Genomic DNA, 22,175 nt, shown 5'->3' on the forward strand with positions numbered 1-22,175 from the left:
CTTAGCTACTGCAACATAGATAGCCTTAGCTGCTATAGTGTATACAGTCTTAGCTACTATGGTGTGTGTAGCCATAGCTACTAAAGTATACATAACCTTAGCTGCCGCGATATGTATAGCCATAGCTTACAGCTATGTTGTAGCTTATCTGAATATATTACCTTAAAAATAAAATTCTGGCAAGTGCTTGGGGTGATAATGTAGTGTGAAATGGCCAAAATTGTTTGACAGTTGCTCACGTATTCTGTTTGGACAACCAATAGAGCTTAAAGGTTGACTTGCAACAAAATTCACATTACAGTTATTTGGTATCAAAAGATTCACCATGTCTTACTCTGTTGTGTTGTAGGTGCCAAATAAGTGGGAATACGATTACAAGCTCTTAAAAGCTCAAAAACGAAAAGCCGCCGTAGATTGGAATCTCTTTATTTCTCTGACGTAGCCATGAAATTTGGTTATCATCTTGTCACGTGATGTTCTCCTGTGAATTGAAAGGGCAATGAAAAGCTCAATATAAAACTTATCATAGCACTAGTTTATGACAAACACTTTGGGTTTTGCCGAAGACCCCGTATCAAATATAGATTCTCGTTACTTTACAGTTTTGTTTTGGCCTGGTCTAATTGGCAAGTCGTAATCTGATCATGTGACCCAATACTGCGCAAATAATTTCTGCAGCACTTGTCGATTACCAACAGGCTCGTCATGGTTATCAGACAATGATATGCACTCCTTCAAGCTAAGGCCAAAAAATTAAACGATTGTTTACAGTAAGTTATAAGATATCACTGCTAAAAGTGACAGCATTAAAATGACGATAAAACAGATGCGTAAGAACAACAGACATGGTTTTATTGAATGCGTGGAGTATATTTGTGAAAATATTTCGATAAATAAGGTTGCATGAAAGTGTAAACGGAAACCATCTCTCACAACTACATCACATTTGAGCCGTTTTGGAAAGAGAATCCAAACTTCGGCAGTCTCGTGTGGCTGCGATTAACTGTTCGTTTTTGAGCTTTTAAGAACTTGTAATCACATTTCCACATATTCTGCACCTACAACACAACAAAGTAAGACATGGTGAATCTTTTGATATCAAATATCTGTAATGTGAATTTTGTTGCAAGTCAACCTTTTTAAGCAGGTGTTCTGGTTATCCATAATTGCTCACTACAACATTTTGTGTAGAAGTTACCGAAAACCCCCGACAGCACAGATAATGGCTGACCTAGACAGGGTGGCAATGCCTCCAAGGAGACCCAAGACAGCTATTAACTTGTCTAACAAAGAGCTACTTGTGCCTCAGCCATATATTTACAGGTGCAGACAACTTCTAAATTGTTTTAAAAGAGATGATTTGTACATGTAATTCGCACACTGACATTTTAGGTGGCAAGTTTTTCTAGGCAGATTATGCACTATAAAATATTTTTGTATCTATAATCTGAACTACTGCAAATGATTTTTTTCTGATTTATTCTGTACAACTCCAAAGTGTAAAAAGATTTACATCTTTTAAGGATTGAACTTCAGTTCCTTTGAGACTAGTTGCATCTCTAAGTATAATCCCATACAATTAACCTTTGCTAAATGGCTTAACTAGTCATTTTTAAGGCAGCAAGTTGATAGCAATAAAATGTAATGGTACTAGAGCGTTTCTTGATGCCACCTATACAGCTGTCATTTGCTTCAAAATCTAGCATACAAGTTTCTACAGTTACTACCCAGATATTGGTATTCCACTCCGCTTCTTTCTAAACAAGACTGTACCCCATACTTTCTAATACTTCTCTCTTGTGCTGCCTCTTGTATGCTGCCTATTATTTATAGGAGTGCTTCATTTGCGGCAAGAAAAGCTTCTCAAAAGTCTGCCCGCTCTGCAGTACAGCCTCAACCTGTGACCTTTACAGGTAGGATTCTCAAGCTATGGGCTTCTTGTCATAAGCGGTTGCGATTCTAGTTGTATGACTTATGTAGTTGCTAACAGATTTTTCCTTTTTAATGAGGAATAAAGCTATTCCATTTATTAGAGAGTTGAGACGGCTTATGCTGTGATTTTAGTCCAAATCAATATGTTTACACTGTTTACGGTTTTTTCTACAACAGATTACCAAGTATATCTAATAAGCTGACTCCCTGAATTGTTCAAGCAGGTGCTTTATGAACAACCCGATTGTTCAAGCAGGTGCTTTATGAACAACCCGATTGTTTAAGCAGGTGCTTTATGAACAATTCGATTGTTTAAGCAAGTGCTTGATGAACGACCTGATTGTTTAAGCAGGTGCTTTATGAACAATCTGATTGTTTAAGCAGGTGCTTTATGAACAACGATTGTTTAAGCAGGTGCTTTATGAACAACCCGATTGTTTAAGCAGGTGCTTTATGAACAGTCTGATTGTTTAAGCAGGTGCTTTATGAGCAATCTGATTGTTTAAGCAGGTGCTTTATGAACAATCTGATTGTTTAAACGGGTGCTTTATGAACAATCTGATTGTTTAAGCATGTGCTTTATGAACAATCTGATTGTATAAGCAGGTGCTTTACGAACAACCTGATTGTTTAAACAGGTGCTTTATGAACAACCCGATTGTTTAAGCAGGTGCTTTATGAACAACCCGATTGTTTAAGCAGGTGCTTTATGAACAATCTGATTAATTAAGCAGGTGCTTTATGAATAACCTGGTTGTTTAAACAGGTGCTTTATGAACAACCCGATTGTTTAAGCAGGTGCTTTGTGAACAGTCTGATTGTTTAAGCAGGTGCTTTATGAGCAATATGATTGTTTAAGCAGGTGCTTTATGAACAATCTGATTGTTTAAAGGGGTGCTTTATGAACAATCTGATTGTTTAAGCATGTGCTTTATGAACAATCTGATTGTTTAAGCAGGTGCTTTATGAGCAATCGGATTGTATAAGCAGGTGCTTTACGAACAACCTGATTGTTTAAACAGGTGCTTTATGGACAACCCGATTGTTTAAGCAGGTGCTTTATGAACAACCCGATTGTTTAAGCAGGTGCTTTATGAACAATCTGATTGTTTAAGCAGGTGCTTTATGGACAACCCGATTGTTTAAGCAGGTGCTTTATGAACACTCTGATGGATATTTGATTTGATGCCCCTATTACCTATTGTGCAAAGAAAAGTTATTAATAGTATATAGGGTTTTAAAGATATTGTTTAACTTCAATGATGTAATTTATAACCCAACCATTTATCTGCCATTCCATTTCTTAGATGTTAGCTACAAGCAGTAAGGTAACTTGGAGTTGTCTTACAGCTGCTCTTAATATTCTAAGAGATACTTTGATGGTGTGTTGTTAATATTTTATGGTCTCGCCACTCTACTACTGGCCATTTAGGAGGTTTTAGTAAGTTATTACGCACAACGAGCTGGATTCGATTGGCTCAGTTTGTTTGTTTTATTTACATTAAATCATAACATAACAAAAGAATAAAAAAGTAAGGTGCAATGATGGCCCATATGCGCAATAGCTTGACTATTCGAGGCACAGAGCTCGGGTTAATAGATGAGATTGTTAATGAAGAAAACATGGATAGTCTAAGCATAAGAAATCAGAACAAGTTTATTCCAACGAGTCCATCAACTACTGCTTCAAAGCAGCCCTAAAAACCATCATAACCACCAATTTTCCTTAGCCAAATTGGCAAGGAATTCCATGCTGATGACACACGATAGGCAACCTGTCTATGGCCACCAGTAGAGGAGGAAGGTGGGAGGGGCCTTAGTTTATAACAGTTAATTTAGGCCTTCGTGTATAACAAATATGCATACGATATTTGCTGTTCGATATTATGGCAGCGATCTTTGAGCTCCAATGTGACATCTTGTAGCTTACTTACCGTAAAATCTCTAACTGAACGCCATGACGCTCTATTTTCAACCCTTTGTCTATAGTCGCGGTGAATTGGAGGTGGCGTTCAAATGGAGATTGGCGTTGTATTTTTTAAATGGCTTGTCAGAATTTCGGAAAAACAGTTTAGCTCATTCACGGCCGGAGTGAATGCCGCCTATCTTTTGCCCTCTTTTTTCGATGGAGCAATATTGAACCTTTGGTGATGCAATAAATCTGCTAACTTACCTCAAACTTGTCAAAAATCTCTTAATAAACACGCATTGAGAAACCGAAAAATATCTCTACCAGTCAATATCTATTGCTTACAATTAACCCGTGATGATATTGTAGCCTGTGTCCTGGTTTGCAATTTGTTGCAGCTTTTAATTTTTATTTCATTCCTAATTTGAAAACATATGTTTATTTTATATCTTTATTTAACATTGTTGAATAAAAGCTCATTGCACTCATTGATATGTTTGCTAGAGTTTGCCGCCAAAACTAGCTTTTTATGTGCAACAGAAGTGGAGTTATGAGCATCGATTCATTGTATGCTTAGATTACCGCAATGATATTACTAAATAAGATGCTATAAATCTGCAAATTTATAAGTTTTATAATGATAATCTATAAAATGCTACAAATATATATTCTTGAACAAGTAAGATAGTCGAACCATACTTATATTACATGCAGACACAAAAATTAATGTTTTTAAAACCCAAATATTTGCATCGTTTGCTCGGATAGCAGCGTTCTGATTGTTGATTTCGATGGAACAAACATCCTCTGGCTGCCCAATGCTTTCCACAATGTCTTCTGACCTCAACTCTTCTGCACTGCTGAACCAGTCAATATTTGCGCCCGAACAATTTTTTGGCAGAGCAAAACATTTACCCGAATCATTTAGCACAAATGCAACCCGTGGAAGTTTTGCTCGCTAAATGTAACTTTCACCCTAAAATTAGTCGCTCATCTACCATTGTAAATGTAAACCTTTTCTTATATATTGCACTTTAAAATATCAAGACGTTAATCAAGAAATTACTATTAGCTTGAGACAATTATTAATTATTTCCATGGTGTTGCTTTCAAAGTTGTAAAGAACAAAAATGAAAAGTTTTAGAGTTGGACAACAAGAAAATTAATTGTTATTGATGTAGACGGTTCATTATTAATACAATTTTGTGGACACTTTTTTGCTGATCACTTGATATTTTGGGTTCGTAAAGATCAAAGATTGTCAAAGTGGATGTCAAATGTAGGTGGCGTTTAATTAGAGAGTGGTGCTCTGTTTTTCAACCTTCTCTCTCAGTGGCGGTCAAATAGAGGTGGTGCTCAAATAGAGGTGGTGTTCAATTAGAGGTTTTACACTAATATTAGATTCTAACTGTTATTTAAACAAAAATTAAAATACTCTTTAGTTGCATTTATACAGTTTATATTGACTAAACTATGATATACAATAATATGATTTTGAGCAAAAGAAAGAGAGACAAATCCTTTCACTTTCCGTCACAGGTTGGTTCTGTACAGCTTTTGTATTGAAACGTTTTTAGCTAGTTTAGCCTAATTTAAAATTTTTACAAAGTTCAATGATTGTTTGTCTAGAAAACCAAAAGAAGTTATTTTGTCAAGTCATGAGGGGGTAATATTTACTCACTAAATTTAAGTACACTAGCTGTACAATGTGTTGTACAGCTAGTGTACAGCTGGCTACTTTTTCAAATCTCGTGCTGAATATTTTGTATTAAATTATTAAATCTTTTGTCCTTTTTATTACATTGTAATTCTCTTAAGACAAGAGTAAGAAATACATAAAAACAGATAACTCCAATATTTCATTGGTTTCTCGGCTCGAAACCTGCTCTGATCAACTACAATAAACTGGCTTTTTGTCTTGAAGCTAGTTTATTGTAGTTTTTCCACCTTTTGCCATGCTATTGGATAAAGCTATCAATAAAGGCAATCAATCACATGTTAGCTAACAAATTTTAATTTTTCCAAAGTTGCCCAGCAATTATGAAATCCTTTCCTGAATTATTCAATATAGCTACTAACTGTTGTGTGCCATATCTGGTTAGTGCTGGTTATTCAGTTGATGCTGGTACCATATACATGCACAGCTTTCCATTTCACTTGAAAGAACCTTTGACCTTTGTATCTCACATTTGATGCTAAAACTTGTTTGCTGCAATGATGGAGGCTCTGTGTGGTTGGATTTGTCTGCTCTCTTGTTATTAGACTGGTTGACTGTTCTTTCACCTTGCTATGGTTATTGCCATCAACTAAGCAACCATTAATGATGCCAAATACCCCTGAGATTATAAAAATAGTTGTTATATTCATATTCAATTTAGTGAAAATTTCAAGGTATAAATAATATATCATCATCAAAGGGCTTGTTATACCCGGATGCGAATAAAGCTCATTGGTTTTGTTATTCATTAGGAAAAATGGTTCAGAACATTACCACTGCAACATATTACATAAAAGGCAGTATCTTCATCTGAAAATGAATGTATTCATATTTTTTGTATACATTGTTCAATGTATACATATTTTCGTTAGTATACAGTAACGTATTCGCTTTCCTTTTATGTTTATTTGTCAAACAAACTATGAGTGTAAATTGCAAAAATTGTTATAGCTGACAGAAAATCAATAAGAGTAATTAAATCCAATACTAATCAGTTAAAAGAGATAGTAATAGGCTTGTAACTGCCCATGTATGAAAGTAACACCCTATATTTGATGGCTTGGTATATACCGGTTCTAGCCGGTTTCCACTGGATGAAAGTCTAGTTTGGCTGAGGTCAGCTTGGTCAATAGAACCTTATAAAAGTTTTGGAGTTTCCACAGCTGAATAAAATGTATAGAGAGAACATGTCACCAAGGTGTGCAAATGGAACCAATATGGCCTATTTATGCCACTGGTCGCAATACTCACTATATAGATTTCTCTGTGAGCCCAAAGTAAATGTAATGACAACGAAACATGCGCCTTTGTCAAACTGAAGGGAAGGTCATGCGAAGGACTTGTTTTTAAGCTAATCACAAACAGATTCATTTTGAGAAGCAAGTCTAACAAGGTGTTTCCTGTGCATACATAGTTTATGTCAGAGCAGAGTACAAAGATAGTAATGCCACCGGGTGTATAAGGAGCCATATTGGTTCCATTCATGCTCTCTCAATAACCTAACTTTCTATACTGTGTGCTAGCTATCGTAAAATGTACAGCTGATGGTTCAACCCTCAACAAGTAAAGAATTGGTTTTGTTTTAAGATACGTATGTACAAAATTTTGCAGTAATCGCACAAATTTTATCTTCTAAGACACACGCTTGCCTCTATTGCAGACGAAGTCTTCGGCATGTTTGCTGAAAAAAACAGAAGTTTAAATACAAGTCCTGATCAAACGTCTAACAAGTTGGGCACAGTTGTCACCCCTCTCTCACCATCTACAGCTGACAGTAGGTTATTTATGTAATATGTCTCGTATAACACACCGAATCAGTTGCATTATATTAATTACATAGCCTTAGAACTTAGCTAAGAAAACAAGTTAGAAAACTAGGGAGGACTAGATAATTTAATCCTGACATATGTACTAGAAACACACAAGTGCAATTATTGAATATTTAATAGCAAACATACGACAGCGTGTCTACACACCTCATACTGCCAGGAATAGCTTATTTCACGTGGTCATAATCTATGATTCTTCTTTGATCTTGGCTTCAAGTTTCTCAAAAGTTATCCGCTCATAATCCGTTCAGTTCCATTGGAAGTCTATTGACGGAACAGCAATCTTTTTTTGGTGCAGCAGGAAGTCTTTCAGCTTGACTGTTACAAAATCGTTACCCAGTGTATATAAACAGTTCTGAGTTATGAATAGCGTGTCATGGCCTCCTTTTCTTAGTATCCCAGATGTTGAGTACCCTAGAACACCTATCTTTTCCTAGTATTTAGTTTCGTGAGTAGCATACAGAGTAAAATTTTGCTGCAACTTAATTTCGCAGCTCTGATGAGTGCGAAAATATAGTGATTTGACAATACATGCGGTGGAACAAACATAATTAGATCAAATCCAGTTCACTGGTAAGAAATTTTTTTTCAATTTGGAACTAGTTTGTAATTGTGAACCGCAGGTAGAATTGTGTGGGCGATATCGATGATGCAATTTGATTGCTTGCTGCCATTTTTTTCTTGGACCATCAATGAACAAAGCTATTTAATTTCGTGTTTTCGCTCGTTCGTTATGATAGTTTAGTTTAGCCCATGAATCTTTCGCGTGAGGATGGCTCCGTGAAAACACGAAAGTTAGATGAGGCGAATACATGAGTGTCCTAGGGTAGTAGCTCTGTGTTTGCTGGAGTGTTTAACTACCACAATCGTGGATATGTGGGTCGAGTCAGAGAAGTCTTGTCAATAATGGAAGTTACTAGGTATCTGACTGGAGACATCCCGGGAGTTTAAAAAGACATGATAAAAACTACAATCATATCTCAACGAAAAATTCAACAAATTCTAGGCTACAAACTCGTACAAAATAGTTTCCAACATACAATATTCAGTGTTTTGAAGTCTTACAGCGTCGAAAGTGCTGCTCCAAATTTTAAAAAGAAATATGAGCTAAATCACTTGAAACTTCACTGTAGGTAAGTCGTGCACCGGACCATGTAAGTCGTACACCGGACCGTGCAAGTCGTGCACCGGACCATGTAAGTCGTGTTACGGATCTTCATCGTCACGTCTTTCTTCTGAACCTGCGTATTGCCCAGTCTAATGTACACTTCGCGTGTCTCTAACATAAAATAATAATTAAAAGCTGTTTTTTACTGATATTAATTTAGGTTTTTACATAGTTTTATATAATGAATTCATTTTAATGCTATTTGCAATCACCTGCAGTATTTATCAAAGAATCATCGTTGAATTAAACAAATTACAATGTTTGCTTATAAGACTATCTGATTCAACATATGACTTGAATTCATATGTAGTGTTTTGATTGTATTTGTTGCACGAGCTACCAGCTCAATTTAAATATGAACATACACCAAATTCTTGTTGATTTTATCAGAAAATATCGGTATTTTTCTATCATTTGCAATTGTTTTTTATGTTTGAGGTGGTCTGACTGCCAGGATGTTTCAAAGTTTAAAATCGATAAAACTTGATTGCGGCTAAATCGCTCAGATCGAGCGAAAGTGCGATTCTTGCATCTATAGTTATAAAGAGACTGACATAATAGAGACATGTAATGCTATAACTTCAACACACGCAGTAGCCGATATTAACTATGGCAACGATAACAACTAGTGACATCATTTCACACAATTTTTTTCTGAGTATTTCAACTAGGATCGAGTTTTGTCAATTTCAATCTTGAATCATTCTGGCAATCAGAACACCTCAAACATCAAAAACAATCGCAAATGATAGCAAAATACTGATACTATCTGATAAATTTAATTTACCAAATAAAATAATAATAAGATAAAATTTAATAACATTTATGTAAGTCCATTTTTATTCTATTTTCTCCTGCAGTTTTCTGTTATGACTCTGGCTTGAACATTCATCTCCTTTATTGATTTTGTCGGAAGGTTTAACGAACTCTGGTAACAAACATGACACGTACAAGAATCAGTTATGCATTGACATATTTTATTTTTAAATGTTCCTTCTGTATACATATAACGGCTGATTGGCATTTTACTTGACTGCTTGACCAACATGTTGAAGATCAATGTTGTTTAATATAGAGACATCGCGCATGTCTGGCAGCGGTGATTTGTCAACATGATGCGTGTGACACTAAGTATTTTCATATAACTTTAAAGATGAACTAGCACAGAATTGTAGTATATTTTATCAAAAAGTATCAGTATTTTTCTAGCATTTGCAACTGTTTTTAGTGTTTGAGCTCATCTGACTGCCAGGATGTTTCAAGATTAAATTGATAAAACTTGATTGCGTTTAAAATGCTCAGAATGACAATATGTACGAAATGATGTCACTAGTTGGTATCATTGCTATAGTTGATATCAGCCATTGTGTTCAAGTTACTGCATTACGTGTCTCTATTCTGTTGGTTTTTTTGCAACTATAGATGCCATAATCACACTTTTTCTCGATCTGAGCTTTGTAACCGCGATAAACTTTTGTCATTTTTAATCTAGAAACATCTTAACAGTTTGCTAACGACAAACATCAAAAACAATCGCAAATGATAGAAGCATACCGATACTTTCTGATAAAATCTACTGAAACTTTACGCGCGTTCATCCTTAACATTCGTGTGAAACGCATCGCTGATGACTTCGGTGTCTGACTCACTCTTGGAAAATGCATGTTTAAAACTGCTCTGCATAGTCAAACGCTGATTCACAGGGCAGTGGCAGCGTGCTGACAGATGTTAGAAGGTAGGCCTTTGTCGACAGCGTGCTGACAGATGTTAGAAGGTAGGCCTTTGTCGGCAGCGGCTCATAATACCGCTTGTATCGAAGGCCTTTACAAGTTGTAAACAATTGTTCCACATTTCAACTTGACTAGCAACTCCTTAGAGCCGCTATGTTTGCCTTGCCTCTTGGCTTATTCCAATAATTTCTAGATTTTAAACACGTAATCCATTCGCTAATTATAAGCTTGCTATTTCGGTAAGCCTTAGCTCAGTTTCTGCCTATTGTGTACTTATCTCGAAACATGATAAATGCACTGGCTATAAATAGTGATGCAATAACGTCAACGATCTTTCCTTAACACTGACGCGCACAAAGGGTCAATTCATTGCGAACTGTTTGACGTTGTTGGTGTTACAGCAGCTGGCTTGGGCAGCGGGAAAGTGAGTATTATCGAGGCATTGTAAAAAAGTGTGTGGAAGTGGCAAAGGAATTCAGATATGAAGGACAATGACTTGCTAACTTGCTAATAGTATCACTTTGCATTGCCATTCGTGAGTTGTGATTCATGTATTACTTCTTGCAGCTGACTCGTCAAATCGTGCATAGAGTGAGTGTCGCTGTTGTTTGGTCACATGGCATGTCACAATACTTTGCTCACTTACTGGTATGCTTCTCACACAAGCCTCTCCTTCTGGTGCTTTTATATGTTAATATTTGTTTTGATGTGTATTATCACATTTCCTAAGAAAACATATACAACCTGAACGCTGTCACAAAGAATGAACCAACAAATTTACCAGGTACTGCCTAGAAAAAAAATTATTTCAACATGGTTGGTCAGAGTTAAAATAGGCGTGGCAAGTTTGGAGAACCATTAAAAACTGGATCGGGCGTAAATGTTCTAATCAATTCCCGTCTGCTGCGCTTTTGGTGACTTTAATTCAAAGGTTCTAAAATATTCTTATAATCTACCGCTACAAAATATGATGAGGTTTCACCTAAATGGCACCAGCATTTTCTGAAGATGAAAGAATGATTTCATATTTACTAATTAAAAAGAAATATTGTTATCGAAATCTGGAGTCATACACTCAAGCTTTTGATTTGTCTAAAATAGAAACGTCAGACAATTGAAACTACTGCTTAAAACTTGAAAATCCATTATTACAAGGTGCATCATCCCAAACATGCACTTAAAGACCAGGGCTAACTCAAGATCTGTTTACAGTACATAGCTAGAAGGAAGGTCTTTGTCAGTAGGGGGCCATGAACTTTTTTGCCTGGTTTTTTGATGACCCTACAAATCAAAGTTGACGTTGAAAAGTTGGTTATTTTGTAAAAAAGAATTCTAGCTTGCCTTCTGCAATGATAATTAGCCCAAAAATAGTTTCCTCCAGTAGCACTTCTTGCCAGCCTGGAAATAACTTTGAAAAGGTCATACAGAGTGCTTCGAGAGCCTATTTTGGCTTGAATCATTTAATTTGTTGCTCTGATTGCCGCTTTGCTCAGACTTATTTGCTGTTATCTGCTGATACGAGTGAGTGCTTGTCTTAATTGCTCTCTCTCTCTCTTTCGAGCTAGGGAATTGATAAAATCTATCAGTTAAACATAGTAATTGTGTGTGATCTTTGCCGCCTCCTATTGTCATATCATTTTACTGAACGGCCTGTTCCGTCAACTACTTGTCACGCCATGAACCTTTTTGAAAAGTTTGTACCTATTTCTATGCTTTGTTGAAATTTCTATTGTAAAAATAAAGCGATGACAATCGTTAATCCTGAGGGAATGCTTATTCTTTGCCTGTATAATAAGTGGGACAGTGTTGTCATTGATCAATTATTTCATAAATCTCCTAATCGCTTGAGCAGATTTTATGATTGCTGATATCTATAATACAGTTTACCTTCAGTTGACCTTCAGTTACTCCAACTGAGCACTGTTGTATGTGAATTAGACAAGTCTGTTCTGTAGCGCTACAAATAGTGAATGTACAAAGATGCTGACGAACAAAATAAATTGTTAGACAAGGCAGTTCAATTCATATCAAAAGGTTTTGTAGAGGCTGGCTCACACTGTATCGCCATATGTTGGAGTTGTGCTCTCGGCAATTATCCGTCGACTATGTGCATCGTAAACCGATGACATCGCCAAGGCAAGACAGATGTGCCGGAAAACAGCGACTGTCAAACTTTCCCGATATTTTTGGGCAATGGGAGCCATTTCGGCGATGGTGGTTGGCTGTCGTGGATTGCTTAATTTATATTTCCTTTTTTGATATTTGCTGCGGGACTGATATTTTATCGTTTTAGTGACAGCATTGTGTAATAAAAACACTATGCGACGGAATATTCGCTGATGTAAACACGGATGGGTTGGTAATAATGTGAGCAGTTTTATCACTAGCGATCACTGATGAATTGTGAATTAAAGCTGACATACTGCGATATAGTGTGTACCAGCCTTACGTGTCAACCGGCGCCGCCTTACTAAAGCCTGGTTCCCATATACACCAGCGAGAGCACCGCAGGCTATTGCGGTGAAATGTGAACCTACACGTCGGGTACCGCCGAGTACCACCGGTAGTTGCGGGCGGTCAACGCAAGAGTAGCGCTGTTCAAATTTCGCGAAAAGCCGCAAGCAAAACCTTCCCGAAATGCACTGTACAGGTGAAGGTCACCATTATCGAAACGGCATGGCGAGCAAACATTTTATGCGATTGTTAGCGATGCAGTTTTATATGTGAACAGAAGCCACCGAGCCTAGCGTCGCAAGCGTTTCGCTGCGCAAGTTACCGTCGGGGTCTCGCAATCGATATGGAAACCAGGCTTTAGGGATAAATATCTCAATAGAGAAAGGGTTCTATCTTCTGCTGAGTCAGCTCTGCCATGTTTGTTTAGCCGAAGTGATGAGAATGTTATTCTTTTTTATTTATAGTCTCATGATGTCTAAAGAATGCACTTGAAAACCTAATCGATGAGAATTGTGTTTCCATGCAACATTCCTTCACAATTTTTATAGAATTTGGAATCGAGCAATTGATAGAGCAGGAATTTTTGTAAAACTTGGTTAAGTGATCTTGTTCCTCTCATATTTCTACTAGTTGAGATGAAGCTCAGCATAAATTATTGTAAACATTCAACCTGTTTCTGATCAATAAAGAAGACCTCACCATATTCCCAAGGTCTGCCAATATCCAGGTAATACAGATATTCTTTGATACGAATAAGTCCTTTGGAGCATCAACTGAGTGTGCCATGTGGCACGAAACTTTGTCTGGAAAGATTCAGGGTTGAGACAGTATCTTACTTGCCCCGAGTAAGCGTACCACCACCGTGTAGACAAAAACAGTGAAAATTTTTTAGTGACTATCGCATATTTGAGTTGTTCATGAACTCAATTGAAAGACTGAATATTTAGCTGTCGAAAGAAACAGTAAAAATAACAGCATTACCTAATTTGAATACCTAATCATTGCGCTTCCATGCTTCAAATGAGTTCAGAGTTGCTTCTACTTCGAATCATAGAAATGGTAAAATCAGAACGAATTCAACGCCATTTCGATCTGCAAATTTGTGCGCAGGCATTCGCTGCGAGGGTACTATTTGACGTCATAGAAACGCCTAATGCTGATCATTAATATTCAACTAAGCTCTCTTCAGTGGAGGTAAAAAGATTTCTGCATTGCGATCAATTGTGATCAGGCATCTTGGCCAGTTGATGTGCTTGTTGACTATGCATGAATTAAAAATAACTGTGACCTGAAAGGAATTCTATTTTAACAAGTTTTGTTTTGAGGGAAGCATCATGAATTTTCGAAATGACCCCATATAGTGCAACGTCAAATCGTTGAAACAAAGTGCGAATTTTTGGGCAGCGGACAATTCCCGACTCTTTCAAAGCATGGAAATGCTGTGAATGTATATCGAACTTACGACATACATCATTTACAAGAAAAATCTGTTTTACATTGTCAAGGTTAGCTCAAGATGTATTACAACTGGAGTTGCCATGTCTTGAAAGACTTTCCTAATTAGCCCATTGATCAGGGAGCCAGTAGTTGACTCAGTCTCAAGGTTGCCTTAAAATCAGTAATATACTTTTATTATATATTAATATAATTTATTAATTCATTGGTTAAACAGAATTTAAAATTTTTTGAAGTATGGGTTAATTATCAACAAGAATTTACTAATTCATTGCGTATTTCTTGCGTTCTTGTTTTTAATGAATCACATTTGATAGAAATTAGGATTATGGGATCAAAGATCAAGGCCTACTCAAGGAATGTTTTTTTTCATAACGTTTCAGAGGTTTCAAATTTTCCCTACTATTAACAAACTACTGCCATGGTTGTTTTTTATGGAACAAAAAAATGACGTCGTTTAGCTTTTTACCACTAAACGTATTTACTCAGTGACAATGGAGCAATTATACCAAAACTTCTTGGCTGCAAGATGACGTTTGGTAAGGAAACTCCTCTCTAGTTCACAGCGAGCTCCTTTTGACACGGTGTTTGATTGAATGATTAAAGCTTAGAAACATTTCTTTGTTTAGTCAAAGTTTAACAATATCCTAGTACAAGGAGCTTAGCAATGAATCTTCATAATGCGCGTTGAATTACACGCTTGTATAAACGGTTTACGTAAATTAGCCTTTCTCTAGGCTATCTCCTGAAATAACTAGAGACTTGATTGGCTGGCTGATTCAATTGGGCTGTATTGATTGGCTGTCGGTGCAGCCTACCCGCTATACCTTGGAAAAAAAAGGCAGCCTCATCAGGCATCATTAGACAACTCACTGACGCGCAAGTGAAGAGGCCTCCGGGTTCTGTTAATTCTCTTCAACGCTTTCGTGGCTGGTGCACGTGGTTCTTGGCTATTTGGAAAGTTGATTGTAAGTAGAAGACAGCTCAAGGATATCATAGATATGATTTTATTAGACACGCACGTCTTCAACTTTGCTTTAGCTTAAAATCTCATCCAGCCTTAGGAAATTGTGCGAAGTACACATAATCAATAGAAGGAATGCGCAGTAGGCAGTGCTACTCTTGGGTAAGGTAGTTTATTCGCCGTGCTGCCAGTAGAAACGAAAATGTTTGTTTTCTGGACAACTCTGCGTGTTTCGATGACTATTCACATTGTGTTGACAATTCCAGAGTTCTTGCAGTGAACATGCCATGAGAAGTATTAGCAGTCCTGTAGAAATTTTGTCAGGTCTCAGTTCAATGATGCCATCCTTTGTCTTTTCTTTCGGTGTAGTTTGTACTTTTTCCAAATCGTCAGTTTCAACGGCTCGAGTAAATGTGTAACACCTCGCTCAAGGTTGAACTGCTGGCAATAAAAGCCTCTGCGAATTGTATGCCTTTACCCGCAGCGAGCCAATTCAATTGTGAGAGCCACATAGCCTTTTTGTTTGAGTTTTTCAATTATGTATATTTGAAAGCTTTTAAATTTTGCATAAAACTGTGATGGTCATAACAGTTCTGATTGATTAATGGCTGAGGTGCCCTCCATTCACTTGGTTTTGTGTGGTGCACACTTATATGGGCCACCATAGAGTTATATTGGCCACCATAGAGTTATATAGGCCACCATAGAGTTATGAATCATATAACATTGCTTTCCATCTCTTTAAATTGTATTCTTATTGTTTTAGTTTTGTTCTTATTTACTCTTGTTTATTTGTTAAAATATTATTCAGTAATTTTTGTTACTCAAATGAAATAATAACTCTAAAAAACCATAAATAATCTGTGTTAAATTTTATCATTGCTTGTATAGCATGAAATGGAATATTTAATAAATATGAAATGTGGTGTATTTTTTAAAATTTGTTTGAAAAAGCATTTATGACGCAGAAACGCTTACGCAACAACATACCCAATTCTATTCTTATGCATCTTGGTTGCCCACATGACTCCTTGACTCCAACATCATAAGAAAAATGGCAATCATGTTACGGATGATGCCACAAATCAGCGAAGCCGAAGTACGGAGTTCTTAGACACGGATATTGTAATGATTGTAATGGGGTTTCATATTTTCACAATAGGATGTTCACTGACTGTTCAATAAATAGACTATATTTAGCAAGCATGACCAATTATAATCTACAATATCTATCATATGTAACAAGTTAGCCATATCGCACCCTCAGCTATATTTGGAGCATTTAACGGCAGCGGGTAAACACTCCAGCTGCCAACTCCACAGAAATAACCAAATGTCTTAAATTAGTATTGCCCTTAGGCAGAAGGGCCTGCTAGCATATAACATTCTACCTTCAACAAAACAGGAAGGCACTGGCTCTGGGATTTGCAGGAATGCATTATTTACAGTATTATATGAAGAAGGCAGCATACTAATGGGTGTTACCACGCAATGCTGCCCTAACAATCAATGCTCCAGACGTGGCCATTATCTCTTTCTAATTACAAGTCCAGCAGTTGTAACCTGCTGTAGCGTGTGGATATAATGAATATTCTTGTTACACGCGTCACGCAATACGCAGGTCAGAAGTCGAGCATAATGGCAGCAGATGAGAGCTTATCGAATCCTGGAAGAATGCCACTTCATCATCGTTACGTTTTGCTAGCACAAAAGTAGTTCCCAGTGTTCTAGTGTTGTTTTGTTTTTAGAAGAATTGATAGCTTTTGGAACGAGTATGCCTCTACAAGCCAACATTTATGATCGAAATTCATCACTTTACTAAAAAATATAAAGTTGCACGGTATATTAGATATTTGTATTAATAATATATTATTATACTTGTCAGCTTGACACTTTACGAGGTCGATTGGTTTTAATCGAATTTGCAGCCACGCAGAAGTCATAACAAAACCATTAACATAAACTGCAGACTTAGTCAATTTTATGCATTTTTGCATCTATTTCATAGTTTTGTATACTCGAACGTCTTATTGTTAAAAGTAGTTTTTCGTGTGTCTGCTAAATGTTTCTCACATCGTTACTTTGTGTTGCTAAATCCAGTTTTGGCAGCTCTCAGGTCGATCTTTTATGGCTGACATTATTGTTCCAAAAGGATCAATTTGAAAAGTTTTTCGCAACAATCAAGCAGCCCAGCTTTTATTCGTCTCTGCTGGAGTCAAAGTTAACAATATTTTGAACCGTTCCACAATGATTTTAGCAGTCCACGATTTCACCCATAAACCGTACAGTTGACAGCCTTACCATACACTTTCATTGCCAAAAGATAGTCTCATGGGGCTCACTCTATTACTTGGAATGGTTTTAACAATTTTACCTAAAAAATCATCACTGGGTGTGAACTGCGATAGAGGAATTGGCACCTGGCCACCAAATTCTTGAACCAAACAGTTTTTGGGATGTTTGCATGGAAAAGCCTTCCGCTATTCCATGTTATTCAGCATAAAATAACAACATGTTTAATTTCAGAGTTTTCAACGCGTTAGGAACAATTTTCTCAAATGTAGTAGATTATGAATATATTACATCAATTATCTATTCAAAGGTCAACAGTCAAATATTTAACAATTGTGTTGCCATGTTTTCTGGTTTAGCAGCATCTGCTTGTCACGTTCAGTTGTGGATTAAATATAGCATCATTTTGACTGTTTAACGCTGTATCATGGAAATATCAAAGAGACACTGGAGTGTTTTATAAATAGCCTGTAGTCCTGAGTGACATCGAGATGTTTGATCATCCAAATTTCGTAATTTGGTTAGCAACTGTGAGCCTATTGCCAAAGGAGTCGACGAATATGTTTAATGTAGAAGCACGAAAAGGCGTCTTTCACTGAAGCCACAAAACTAGTAACTCAGCTGCATGCATCGATGAAATCTAACTTCGTAAAGACTTGTACAAGTTGCTCTAGTCTAGAAGCATCCTAAAACACAGCTGCTATGCTGTGATTGGATCAATAATTGAATTTAACAGATAGTTTGGAATTGGCTGACGGCTAATACCACTACGATAGAGCCACTGCTGACAGTATATATATAGCCGTTCAATTGATTAACTAGCAGGCAATACGTATATTGGCCGTGTAGAGGAATTCGTTCTGTATTCATACATACAGCCAGCTGATCTATCTTAGTTTTAGGACGGCCAGACAGAGTCATGCCAATAATGAAAAAGACTTTGGTAAGAAAAGATAGCGCCTCTAGCTCTAGCGACCCGCTGGTTCCAAAGATAAACATAGCCATAGAGACAGATGACGGCGCCCCGCAGCCATTAGAGATTGATGGAATCGAGGCATTTCGAAATGAGAATTCCAACATGGAGGATGAGAAATCTAAAGGTAGGAACTGTAATGAAGCTCATTCATAGGGCACGACAGTTACTCGTGCATCAAGAATGTGAGAAACCCTACGACTGCGAGTTGGTAGGCAGATCTACGTTGACTTGTGGGATCACAAGGATTTTATATAAACGATTTCATCGGCTTTTGGTCGCTTCCCGTTAGCTAGTCAAGGATTTCTGAATCAAAGTTTTAATAAGGTAGTAGTTAGTTTGTGGGACCTTGACAGGAATAGTGCCAAGCGATGCCAGTGACACCATAAGGTTAGGATTGTGGACCAGCAGCTAGTGGACTAGACAAAACTTCTATTTCCTCAAACTGCTTACTGTGAATAGTTTTAGTTAAGTAGTATTATAACTTAAAGCGGTTACTAACTCTATTCCTTGTTTTACAAGTGGTCTATAAATACATTTTTATTAAATATTATACTTTCCATATCAGTTAGCATTTTTAGCAAGCCATGAATTTGAAATTAGATGGATAAAATGTCAGGCAATTGTTTTTATTTACTGGTTTTTCATCAAGTTGATTTTTATTGAAGTACAAGCTACCGAATACTTTCAAAACTGCAAAGCGCCTTTGCTAGCTAAAAATCACTGTGTTTCCATGCTTCGAATGGAAAAACATTCTTCGAAGTCCAAACGCATTTGAGGCTATTTTGCTTCACTAAATTTGTGTGAAGGTATGCGCTGCGAGAAAGTGAGTCTGCTTTAACAAGTTATGTTTTGTGGGATACAGTGTGAATCTTGGAAAGATCTATACGTATAGTACAACTCCGAATCATTGAAACGGCAAGGTGCAAATGTGTCGACAGCGGGCAACTCCAAACTCATTCAAAGCTTGGAAACGCATTGAATACTGAACTTATCAAGTCACCTTGAAGCTGTCATCTATAATCATCTACAAAGCCTGTTTATCAAATCTGACAATAAGTTTTTTAACGCATTTTAACAGCCTGATTTGATCACTCTTGTTGCCTAGGAATAATTAGTTAACCAGCTGCGGTTGCTAGCGAGCGCTATGTCATTGAGTTGTGCAAATAAAGCAAAGTGCGTTTCATTAACTATCAAAGTGGTAGTACCTAATGATATTAACGAAATGGACATGTTAAAAATGCAGCCAAGACGGAACCTGTGGTTGGCAGCTAGTGTCAATGTCCGTTCTTGCTTCAGCCCATTAGGTGTCTTACCAATCCTTTATCCGTTATAATTTATCTTGTATTTACAAAAATTGTATCATAACCTCCTGTGACAAGGTGAGACCCAGCATGCTAGCAACAAAGATAAATATTTTTTATGGTTGCTGCTGGTGTACACATCCTCCAGCAAATTAAATATGATTTCTCTCTGAAATGCTGGTCATGAAGCTATGACATTCAATAGTATGTTATAGGTTCTCTTAGAAATAAGGGTTTCCAAGCTATGTTGGTCAATAATTCTACATTTATCTGTAGCTATAGCAGTAAATGGTTTGATTTCTCTTTAAAATGCTGGTTCCAAAGCTATAACAGCCAATGGCTAGATACGAATTCTCTTTGACATGCTGGTTTACCATTGGAGTGGTAACAGACAATATTGCTTGCGGTCGTTGGTTAACACTGATTTCTGTAGAACAATGCCCTTGCTTTGACAAGCTCTCTTAGTAAATGGATGTTGTCGGGTTGCTGCCTTCACACATCCTATTCTGTTGGCCGATGTTGTCAGCGATATTAACAACATTGATTATTTTGATCCAATCAACCATCTTGTGTTACTGGATGCAACCTGCATCCTTCACTGTCAGCTGTTAGACATTTTTAAAGCGTAAAATGATGACTGAAATTGATATATAGCTGATATGTAGAGCAAGTGCTGGCTGGCAAGCTTAGCACATGTCTACGAGCTGACTGACGTTGCGGGTGAAAAATTAGGAATATTATTTCTTTTCAGACACAGACATCAGAAAACATTCTATAGCTGAGCGAATGCAAAAGATAAAACTAGGCGAAGATGTTGCCAACAATATCAAGGTGAGGACCACTTCTGGCAGCTTAGGACAACAGCCTTGAGTAGAATAGCCAAGCACCGGATTAAATTTTTAGTCGTAATAGTAGGAAATAACATCCTTTATATGCTATAAGATATAAAGGATGTTATATATGTTAAAGGATATAACATATATAACATATATATATAACATATATAACATATATAACATATATAACATATATATATAACATATATAACATATATATATAACATATATATATAACATATATAACATATATATATATAACATATATATATATATATATAACAAAGGATATAACACTTGTTATATCCTTTAAGATGAACTTCTACAAGACGTTTATAGATTTTATTAGAAAGTGTTAGTATTTTTCTATCATTTTCAATTGGTTCTGATGTTTGAAGTGATCTGACTACCAGGATGTTTCAAAATTAAAATCGATACAACTTGATCGCGGTTAAAGCGATCAGAAGAAAAATTCATGCAAAATGACGTGACTAGTTGTTACTGTTTCAATAGTTGATATCGGCTATTGCGTTCCAAGTTGATGCATTACGCGTCTCTATTCTGTCAGACTCTTTGCAATTATAGATGTCATAATTGCAATTTTGACTGAGCTGAGTATTTCAATCCCGATCCAGTTTTTTATTTTAATCTTGAAGCATCCTGGCAGTCAGATCACTTTAATCATCAAAAACAATCTCAAATTATAGAAAATAATGACACATTCTGATCAAATCTAAAATTTTGTATAAATTCATGTTTAACCCAAAAGTACCAATTTCTTTGAGTCGAATATGTAAATTTATGTGTCGCATAAAGGAGAACCAAAAGTTGCAATAGAGAATAAATAACTTAATCTCCAAAAAGAACCTAATTGTGCACCTAGAAAAATCTGTGTTGCTATTTTTAAATACTTGAGCAACACTCTCACATAAATGTACTATAATCGGCGAACTCTGCAGAAAACATTAAACATTTTAATCCAAAGGAGAGGGTTTGTGGTTGTGCAGTTAATAACAAACAAAAAATAGCCATGCTACCTGACATTTGAAGGAGTTCGAGCTCGATGCAATAAGCTCATTGCTACCACTAAAATCAAGCTCTTGTCTTCTTTAATGAAAAGGGAAAATAAAACAGACAATTTTGCTACAGATCGAAGCTGCACAAAGAAAGAAGGCTCTAGAAGAATTGCTGACGGAACACGAACATCTTGTCAAGCAGACTGTATCTACTGACAGCGGACAGCAGGTTGTCTCGCCAGAACTCGCAGGCTGAATATCGTGCAGATGCCATGGTTCTCCAGTATCGGGCATTTCTCACACTTCCAATAGTCCAATAATAGCTAGTACCAAGTCCCGGCTGTGTATACATTATATGAACATAACTTTATCTGAATAACATTCAATGCTTTACATTTCACTTGACTATCATATAATGATTATACTTTTAAATTTCCGAGTCTTTATTGTACATTATTATTTTACTATTTTTATTAGCTATATTTAAATACATAACTGTTTACTATCATAACCCATGTACGATTATGAAAGACACACTGCGTGTGAAACGTCTGCATTCGAGATGAAGACTATGGTCAGTTGCACCAATCTAAATT

The 22,175-nt window shown here is 36.6% G+C and overlaps 1 protein-coding gene across 1 annotated transcript; it reads left to right on the forward strand.

Moving 5' to 3' along the window:
- Positions 1-1,195: 1,195 nt before the first annotated feature.
- On the forward strand, positions 1,196-22,090 carry LOC137401229 (uncharacterized). The gene is made up of 6 exons (XM_068087633.1): positions 1,196-1,323; positions 1,834-1,913; positions 7,219-7,332; positions 18,347-18,550; positions 20,479-20,558; positions 21,713-22,090. The coding sequence occupies exons 1-6, from the start codon at positions 1,223-1,225 to the stop codon at positions 21,833-21,835; spliced, it is 702 nt and encodes a 233-aa protein (XP_067943734.1). The 5' UTR covers positions 1,196-1,222; the 3' UTR covers positions 21,836-22,090.
- Positions 22,091-22,175: the final 85 nt, after the last annotated feature.

The sequence above is a fragment of the Watersipora subatra genome, chromosome 7 (assembly GCF_963576615.1).
Source record: "Watersipora subatra chromosome 7, tzWatSuba1.1, whole genome shotgun sequence".
NCBI classification, from domain to species: Eukaryota; Metazoa; Bryozoa; class Gymnolaemata; order Cheilostomatida; family Watersiporidae; genus Watersipora; species Watersipora subatra.